This window comes from Amblyomma maculatum, chromosome 8 (assembly GCF_055883805.1).
Source record: "Amblyomma maculatum isolate TAMU_Amacu chromosome 8, ASM5588380v1, whole genome shotgun sequence".
In the NCBI taxonomy this organism is placed as follows: domain Eukaryota; kingdom Metazoa; phylum Arthropoda; class Arachnida; order Ixodida; family Ixodidae; genus Amblyomma; species Amblyomma maculatum.
The window spans coordinates 10,959,129-10,969,388 of record NC_139351.1 but is presented as its reverse complement, the minus strand read 5'-3'; the positions used below and the strand labels follow the sequence as shown (position 1 = coordinate 10,969,388).

Here is a 10,260-nt window from a genome sequence, read left to right as displayed (position 1 = left end):
CCGTCGAGTGCAGGGGATTTACCGGGGTTTAATTTATCAATTGCGTGCTCCACCGCCGTTTCTGTTATGTCCAGTTGTAATCTGGCTTTTGTTTCGTCGTTGAGAAGCGGTAGCTCAGCTAGAAACTCATTCTTAAATGTTATAACATCTACCGGGTGTGATGCGAAGAGCGCCTGGTAATGTTCGAAAAACGTTGTTCTGATATGATTGATGTCAATTGATCACACCCCTCCCCATTCTATTTCTTCGATGTGATTCCTTTCAGTAGGGGCTTTTTCTAAACCGAGCGCTCTTCTCGTTGGCGCTTCGCCTGCAGCTGTCTTCGGCCCTTGCCCTAGCCAGAGCTCCCCGGTAACGTTGTTCTTCAATTAGTTCTAGCTTTTGTATGGTTTTCCTTATGTCCTCCAAGTCATCCACCACCCAAGCAGCACACCAGCATTGGTCCAACAATGGTTCATCACTGGAAAAGAATGGCATCAATATTGGACTGATATTGGCATTTGGGCATTTTACTACATTCTCCATTCTTGGCCCATCTTTCGTTCCAAGATTGGTCCAGTGTTCAACCAAGCTGGAGCCACCAATGTAGGCACAATATTAGACTTTCCATTCATGCACCATGATTCTTGCCAATACTGTCCAGCATTATACCATCATTGTATTACCAATATTTGTTTAATACCAGCTATTCCATTGATGGCCCATTGTCAATGCCAATATCATACCTGGTTAGCCATTGCAGGTGCACTGGCTACTCCATTCATGCCGCATATTGTCGATACCAATATTAATCCAATGGTTTATGGGTACACCGGCTACTCCATTCATGTGCCATTGATGATGTCAAGATTACACATTTTGTGGCACTGCCTGTGCAGGCCATAAAATGCAGCCTTTTTCATTCTAGCCATATTCGTGACAGCACATCGAACTTGCTGGGACAATAATGGCCTTTCAAATAGGAGTGGCCATATAAATTCAAATTGTTGCTCATGAGCAACCAGTAGATATTCACAAAACAAGGGCATGGTTCACAAAAAGATAATATTTATTGCAATTGTTACTATAGACGGCACTTGTTACTAGCCAGCGCTGAGGGCACACACAGCAGCAGTTAGCGGGGCAGTGGCAGGGTTGGTCAGGGCAGGGCGGGCTCTCGGGAAGTGGAAGGGGTCAGGGAGCTGGAGGGCACACTCATAGGCGTAGTGAGGGGGCTGACCCTGCAGTTGCATTCACAGGTGGCATGCCTGGTTCGCCAGGGGAGGTTTCAGCACAACGCCTTTTTCTTCCACCCCCCCCCCCCCCCTTTCACAGGAACCAGGCAGCCACCTGCGAATAAATGCGTGTGCCTCCAAATCGTCCACCCCAACTTTTTCGCAAATGGCACCTGCACAAAAACAATGAGGAAACAAAGTTTACAACACTATTACGAGGCATATAAAATCGCGCGCATTATTTTAGGAAGATGTAGAAAATTCCAGGATTCATGTACCGAAATTTATGGTCAATGAGAAACACTATACTGATGAGTTCCAGACTAGTTTCAGCTGCCTTGGGTTTACTAGGATGAAAGACGCACATACATTGCATAGAATGTGCTCTGTTGCATTTTGATCGCCTCCACAGCAATACGGCTGAGACAGCCAGTGTTTCATCCCACACTAGGAATTAGTGCTTGATTATCGGCTGTCTCCGCATATGACTGGCGCGCTAGTTTTTTGCCACTCCTACGCTTCCTGCGATGTGCAAACAGTTCATACTAATAATCGTTACCAAGAGAATGTTCGGCGACCATTTTCATTTTTTTTAAATGGCTAGATATAATATACACAAGCGATCTAAGCCCACGACTGCTGCACTGGCCGCTGGTTAGCTGATATACGCTTTTGACTGGTTTTGTGGGTAGTTCACTTAAACGGGAGCTCACTTAAACGGGTAGCTCACAGGTGCATCATTTTTACACATATACTGCTTGTCCAAGCAAATTTGATCCAAGGGATAAAAAAAAAAACATTTCGGAGGCAGGCAAAGGAAACCAGATATATATTGCTGGAAGCTACCTTGAGCGCCACAGAAAAGGTTTTGTTTGGAATCCTTATTGACATTATTTACCGAAATTACTGATTAATGACTTACACAATAAATGATGTTGCTACTTTGAAGAGTACCGGCACAATCCACGTTTGATTATTTGTGATACAGAACCCTCACGTCTGCATTTTGAACGCCAGATACAATAGGAAACCACGAAAATACAGAAATCTGATTCCCGGACAATACAATTGAGGACTTGGCTTGGCTCGACAGCCCTGTGTAGCGTTAGACCTACAAGTTGCCTATGGTTTCTTCGTCCGCGCCAGCACATCGTCCAACAAGACTGTATTTGTATTTTACAGCTGAAAAATACTGTTAAACTCATTTATATCCTTACCGCTTTGTAGTCATTATCCGCATTGCAAAGTTCGGCGCGCTCATTGTAACTCGAGCCTTCATGTGCGCCAAAGGGCCGACGCGAAGCAACCATCGCCAGCATATCACCGTTACTCATGCATGGGGCTAGCAACCTTAGCGGCAGGTTGTTTTGTCCGCTCAAAATCATGTTGTGAGCAGCACAGTTGAGGTGCGCGAATGGGCTGGTAACGGTTTCGGTATCTACATAACCCGGAATTTATCTACAGCTGGAAAAACAGGTACACATGAGGTTTCTAACCGCAAATATTGAAACAGGGGTTTCCGAACGTGCTCACCGACTCTGTAAGTCCTATTTATTGTCTAAAGTGAATATTTAGTACTTGAAGCGAATAACCTCACTTCCCCACGTACAAAATAAAAATTTTCTGCGCTGTCCTAAGTGGCTGCCAGCAATGCACCACCGGTTTCCATCGTCTGTTTCTAATGGTTTATTTATAACCCTTGGCTCAAGCTATGGGGCGCAGCAAGTGTAATGTAGCTTGAATAAAACCTGCAAGAGATCATATATATGGGTAGATTTGTAAGGTTTACAGATTTCACTTACAAATTCTACAGGAATCGCGTCACTGCGGCCTTTCTTTAAAATTGACACGTAATAGCGCTATATTCGTGGCTAAAATAAAGTAATCAACGCATTAATTCAGCTTAGCAAATGCAGCTGTAACAGAAAGTGAGGGCTGGCTACACCTAAGGTGTGCCTAGCTTTCTAATTTTCTCAGATGGCACAACCGTTCGAAATATGGAATATTAAAAAAAGCCCTTGATATTGGCTTTCTCACAGCGTATTATGGGTGCCTTAGATAAGAAACATAATCGAGGTCCCATGGCCATCTTTCGTTTCCAATGAAATTCTTATATGTGGTGGGCAAGTATCTAGACACAAAAGAATTAACCTTAGTTTTTCAAGATACGCGTATTTGCCTCGAAAAAAAAACAACAATTGTATGGTATATCTCTAGAGGTAGAAAACGCTGTTTTTGCCATTTCAAAATGTTGCAAGTTTGGATACCATGATTTTGTCATCTGCTCTTTTTTACTCACTAAATATATGCAGGTTTTATATTTACAAACACTATTAGAAACCTATTTTATTTTTGCAGTTGTGTTATTAAAAAATCGCAAACTTTTCTTCAGGAGCGATACGCTGCAAAAATATTCATTTTTAACCTTATGTACTGGCATATGATGCATTAGGTTGGTTGCACTAAATATGTTTTCACTTCCTGACGCATGTTCTTAATTCCAGGCAGTATCTGGAGCTCCAGACCACTAGGTGTGTTCTCCACAACGCATCAAAATTGCTCAGAATTCGAAAACAGCAGTAAAGGGCAAATTTGCTGCAATTAAAAAAAGATCATCTTCGATTTTCATTCAAATCCCTCTCAAAAATCTTCAGTACCTCAAAAATATCACGGAATAAAAAGTGTTGCGTTATACTGTTTAAAAATATAACATTAAATATTAAACCGAGTGCTTGTGCTGATAATGGCCAAACTCAGCCTGCATTCTTGCAAGATCCAATAATATCTTGGCACAGAAACTATTTTTCTACATTATCTAGGTTCCATTCTTTATTTCTGAAAAATTTTGAAGCTCTAGATTTGTGTGCGTATCTGCATATTATTTTGAAATTGGACAAAAGTAAGAAAATGGTAAAATAAGGAAAACTGATTAGAATTGAAGAAACGGCCAAAACATCAATTTTTATCAAAATCTGTGGAAACAATGCAAAGTACTTTGTTAATTTGAGTCAGTAAATATATTGAATTCTGCAAAATGTAATATTAGAAATATAAAAATGCTTGTTTTTGTTCTATAGATGTGCTTATATGGCTCCCCCTTATGGAATAGGCATCAAAACTTCAATTTAGTATTTGCTTAATTTAATTACATTTTACCTTAAGTAAAATTTAAAACATTGTCAGCGCTTAACACCGTTTATTCTGCTTCTGGGACAAATACTTAATATAGCTTAAAATGGTATTAATTCACTATTTCTGTCAATTTCATGGCAGAACGCAAGTGAAGGCTGAACTTTTTCTCTGTCCTGCATTCTTTTTTATTGCTAGGTGCAATAGTATTCAATCTAGGTTATTAATATATTATTCCATTTGTCAGCTTTGACCACCACTAACAATACTATATTTTTGAAGATGATTTTTCAATGTGTAATTTTTATAATTACAATCTTAAGCAAATCGCTTTCCAGCATAATACTTTTGGTGGCGTTACAGAGAACACACATAGCAGCTTAGAGCTCCAAATTCTGCCTTAAATTAACAATATGACCTGCGTAATAAACACAGAATATTTTAGTGCAAACAACGCAATGCGTCACGCCAGTATGTAAGGTTGAACATTAACATTTTTGTAGCGCGTTGTTCTTGAAGCAAAGTTTGCGATTTTTTACTAAATCAACTGCATCAATGAAACACACTTTTAATACTTCTTATACAAGTAAACGTTACCCAAATGCGGTGAGTAAAAAACAGTGGATGACAAAATTTTACGCAACCAGCCGGCCTCCAAACGTGCAACTTTTTGAAACGACAAAAACGGCGTTTTCCAGCTTTAGTGATAGGCGTTTTTTTTTTTCGAGAATACTACGCCGCATCTGGCAAACCTAAGGGTCATTCCTTTGTGTCGAGACATTAGCCCACGACATATGAAAATTTAATTAAAAAAATGGTCATGGCACCATGATTACTGTTCCTGTCCGAAGACATCCATATTTGTTTTCATTTCGTCTCTTCAACAGGCTGGTTTAGCCAATGCGGTGAATAAAAATATCATCGCATATATTAAAGATTTTCGTGCTATATGTTATACCTAAAGCTACCTATATTGTCACAACTGTCATACATTATTTGTAGCTGAAACATCACAAAAGGGATTCGATTGCAAATTGTTCGCTAGTTAAATAGACGTACGAGATGACACACGTATACTTTGTAGAATACAATTTAGGAAAGAGCAGATACAAACTACAGGCGAATAATGCTATGATATGGAGCATATGTATTACTCCGGTTAACAGTAAAAAAATCAACATTTAACATATTAATATATTCGACAAACTATTGCATGCTCACATAGGAACACAATTAATGAGCTCATCCACGCATCTAATGTCTATGGGCATTAGACGTCTGGATGACTTCGTTTTATTCCAATTCGTGCGTCACTCAAAATAATTGAACGAGAAAAAAGTTAATGTCTACACAATTTTCAGTGAGTATACCACAAATTATACTAAGGTGCTTCATATATGTCACATCACCTAGCAGGTGAAATGGGATAACAGAAGTAATCAGACTCTAACCCTGATCAGCATTTCGCTTTTGCGCCATCTTTGTAAGTTTTTAGGCAGGCTTTTTCACTGATTATCCTCTTCTTTATACCCCTGCCACCCACAAGACACAAATCCTCTGGGGGTACCGAACTGTTGGTTTTCGCACCAGTGATACAACTTAATCGATCCATTTATACGTAGAAAACACTCTCGATGCGCACCTAAAAAAAATGAAAGCATGTATGTGTAGGCGAAATCATTCACCGGCGATTTAATAATATGATTTGAACAATAAAATCAAAGGATCACACTCGAAGTAACAAAAAAGTGGTGGAGAGATAGGAATTGAAGCAATGAAAGGCGGTTGCTTTCTGCAAAAAGCCAATAGCAAGAGGTCCACCGTCTATAAGAATAGGCAATAAAAATAAGGCATATTTAAAGGTGCATGCAGCAGTTACAGTGATGCAGTGCTACCTTTTTTTAGGCAGGCTTTCCCGCTGATTTTCTTCTTTATTGCCCTTCCAACCACAAGAAACATATCTTCTGAGGGTTGTCGGTTTTCGCACCAGTGATACAACTCAATCGATCCACTTCTACGTAGAAAACGCTCCCGATGCGCATCTACTAAAAATGAAAGCATGTATGTGCAGACTTAATCATTCACACATGATAAAACAATATGATTTATACAATGAAATCAAATGATCACACCCAGAGCAACAAGAAAGTGGTGGAGAGATAGAAATTGAAGCAATGAAGGACGGTTGCTTACTGAACAAAGCCTATAGTAAGAGGTCCTGCGTCTATAAGAATAGGCAATAAATTAAGGCACGTTTATAGGTGCATGCAGTAGTTAAAGTGATGCAGTGTTACCTTTCTGTTTCACTGCAGTGATTGGTATAAATATTACAGCAATTGCTAGGCATCTCAGGTAACCCCATTGAAAACTTCATCCAAGGTACCGAGGAGCAGTGGCGTGTTATTTGCAGCTGTTAACGGAAAGACAGGCTATCCTATGAGTGCATGCGCATTTCCTCCTTTTTGTGTACTTGAATAAAAGCGACTGAACAGTGAGTGTTGTAAGAGGTGCAGCGTCCCTAGGAATGGGGAACAAAATTAAGTTTTAGTAAACAGAGGTACAAAAAGAAGCAAATATGCCTGCAATAATAGCATGATGGCCTACCTTTTGATCAACAGCTATAAACAACCTGTCACTGCCAGTCGGTTCTTTAGATAGGCTTATCAATGCCAGAGCTTAAAGCTAAGAGCAATATGAGTAATGTTTATTGCGGTCATGGCCGTAAACAATTCTAGCGGAACACTCCATTACTGTAACTATTCAACCGTCCATTTATACATATCGTTCATTAAAGAACCATGCACATCATATTAAGTTGCTCTTTTCTACTCCCAAATGATTTCCTATAGAATTAGAATACGTGGATCGCTGCTTCGGTTTCAACATTCTTGCACGATGGCTATGGCGTGCACTTCATGCATACGGTACGGCACGTGAGGTACAAAGCGCAGTAATTGCCGAACAGGCGGACCTGACGTCCTGTCCCATTTCGCCTGAAAGTGCGCGCCGTCATCGAGCGCTTCGCGAGCAATATATTTCGGACGATATGGTTGCCTCATACCGGCCGTCAATGTTTTGTACATTGTGTCCCGCGTGCACGTTGTTTACTTTGCAGTGACAGGGATGCAGTGCACACACGGCTGATGTGCCTTTTTGCTTGTATTGTTATTTTCCCCCGCCCTCGAAGCGCGTCTGCGAAATCGCTCTCCTATTGTCGCCGCTTTCTGATAACGCCCTCTCCTGAAGGCACGTGCTCAGAAGGGGGGCGTCGATTAAGAAAATTTTGAAAAGGGGCTCACTTGCGCTGTTCACGGCTTTCAAGGTACTGTGCATTTCACACGGAGGCGCATGTGCTTCGTGTGGGCTCCGCGTTTCGAGCACCTGCTACAAGGGACAACACCCGGATACGTCGACTGCGACACACGGACAAGAACCGTGAGTGTACAAGGCACATTTCAAGACCTTTTTTACACAAATCGGAGCTCGGGAGACCGAGCTCCGACTGTCTAAATCCAGCGTCGCTCCGGCGCCCTTGCTTACCCGAACGCCAGGCCTAATGCGGCGCGAACGCCACGGCGGCAGTCATGGAATACGCCGTAGTTGGGACGAACGCTTCTCCAGCCGAATTCGAAACACCAGACTTGAAGACAATTGTTTCTTACCGTACCAAGAACCCCAAATCTGAGTCATTAACACCTCAGAGGAAAAATGAGCAGTCCGAGAAACCGAAGGCGAAACCTCTCCCTCCGCTACATCCGAAGAAACCGCTACCCCGACTCCCGGAAAAGGACTATAAAATCATCTACAGACCAACGGGTGGCGTAGACATCACGCGCTACACCGAGAAATCTATCAGGCAAGCGATCGCAACAGCGAGCGGCGTCACCGCGTCCGCGGCCGAAAACGACCAATCTAGAACCAACTCTGCAAAAAATGTGATCACCATATCGACGCCGGTGCAGGCAAACGCACTATACGCTACGTCGCAGTCAAGCAAATCAAAATAGAAGGCAAAGACATTGTTATGACGTCGTACATCGCCCCTCCGGACAGGGCCCTGCAAGGCATTATCTATAGGGCTTACGATGGCGAAACGCACCAAGAATTGATGACCGAATTCCGAAAAAGAAACCCGGACATCGTTCAAGCACGCACCATGGGAAGAACATCAAAGTCCCTCCTGCTTCACTTCGACGCGGACGAACTCCCAGATAGCATCGTCTACTTCGGAGTCCTGTACCCAGTTTACCCCTTCATTCCTAAAGTAGAGGCGTGCACAAACTGCAGAAGAGTCGGTCACAGAAGAGACGTATGTCCGGAGCCACCGCAACAACGGTGCCCGTACTGCGGAAACCAACACCTGAAAGAAGAAGTCTGCGACCCGGTCTGCATTATCTGCGGAGGAGGGCACCGCACAGGCGATAACAGCTGCAAGAAGCGATTTCAACGACACCAAAAGAAAATGTCGGAGCACCAATCAAGACCCAAATCACGGACATGTGACGACCCAACATCTACCGAAAGGAAGGACCGCTCGAGCTCCTTCCCGTCCTTGGACAGCGGACGCAGCAGCAGCCGTAGCGGACGGAGCAGCAGCGGCGGACGAAACGGAAGCAGCAGCAATGGAGGAGGCGCCAGCACTAGCAGCCGGACTCAGAGCCCCGGGCCGAAACAGGTGAGCTGGGCAGGAGTGGCCTCTCATGGGAAGGGGATGGAGCTGCAGACATTACAGTCTAAACTAGATCAGGCACTCCATCACATTCAAATTCTCACGGATAGAATCAAACACTTGGAGGAGGAAAATAGTAAACTAAAAGCACCCGTCATATCTAAGGACCCACCTCCGAAACCACTCCCATTGCCGGAAGTCACAGAAATGGAAACTACTGTGACCGCCTCAGTCGAAACCCCAGTAAGCGTAGTTAGCAAGGAAGAAACACCTCGCAAAAAACGAGCAGTAGCAGCTGACGTAAGAAATACCTCAGTGGAGGATAGAGTCCCAAAACTCGAACAAAAAGTGGAGGAGCACAGCCAGAAACTCGATAGTCTAACCCAAAGAGTTGATAATTTAACACAAAGACTCGAACAACACATACAGGATGTAAATCACAAATTCGGAGTAATTGACACCGTTTTACAGGAAATTTTACACCGGCTTCCCCCTTTAGCTCAAGGGGCGCCAATCGATCTATCCCAGCAAAATGGCCAATCCTAAAACCGTAACAATTTGGCAGTGGAACTGCAGGTCTATGCGCAACAAAAAAACAGATCTGCAGTTACACATTCAATCGCAATCCGAAAAACCTGACATTATAGCGATTCAAGAACCCAGGATGTCTCGACTAAAACTGCCAGGGTACCGGGCGGTTCTGCCATGTCACATCAAAGAAAAGCCTTTAACCACTACGTTGGTACATAGAAATCTTACCGTGGTTAACCACGAGATTGAAAACGTAGAGCTCGATTGTATATTAATTGAAATTCTGCCTAGCAGAAGAAACTCCTCTTCTCTGTTCGTACTAAACGCATACAGCCACCCCAGGGCACCGGCTGGACCAGCGAAAGCCGCTATACTCAAAACCCTCCAAATCGCAGGCCAAAACCCAATTCTAATTGTGGGCGACTTCAACGCTCAACACGTGCAATGGGGACACGCAACCATGTCCAGGAAAGGAACGGCCCTAATGGATTTTATCCAGCAAAGAGGGCTCACCCAATACACGGACCCCATGCAACCTACTAGGATAGGAAACAGCGTGACCAGGGACACGTGCCCGGACCTAACGATAGGCAAAAATCTCCCAGACTTAAGCTGGAGCAACACCAGACAAAATCTGGGAAGTGACCATTATATCATAATGTCTAAAATCACCATTGCCAATCTCAAACCCCAACCCAGAAAAAACAAAATCACCGA

At 43.1% G+C, this 10,260-nt stretch overlaps 1 protein-coding gene across 1 annotated transcript in view; it reads right to left on the bottom strand.

Annotated features, from left to right (window-relative positions):
- Nucleotides 1-1,324: 1,324 nt before the first annotated feature.
- LOC146180527 (uncharacterized) overlaps nucleotides 1,325-10,260 on the bottom strand; it is a 52,297-nt gene continuing 43,361 nt past the window's right edge. Inside the window, exons 4-5 of the mRNA XM_084577801.1 lie at nucleotides 6,239-6,385; nucleotides 1,325-1,387 (exon numbers count right to left, since the gene is read on the bottom strand). Coding sequence (XP_084433927.1) covers nucleotides 6,275-6,385 — 111 coding nt within the window. The 3' untranslated portion in view covers nucleotides 1,325-1,387; nucleotides 6,239-6,274. The remainder of the gene's footprint in view (nucleotides 1,388-6,238; nucleotides 6,386-10,260) is intronic.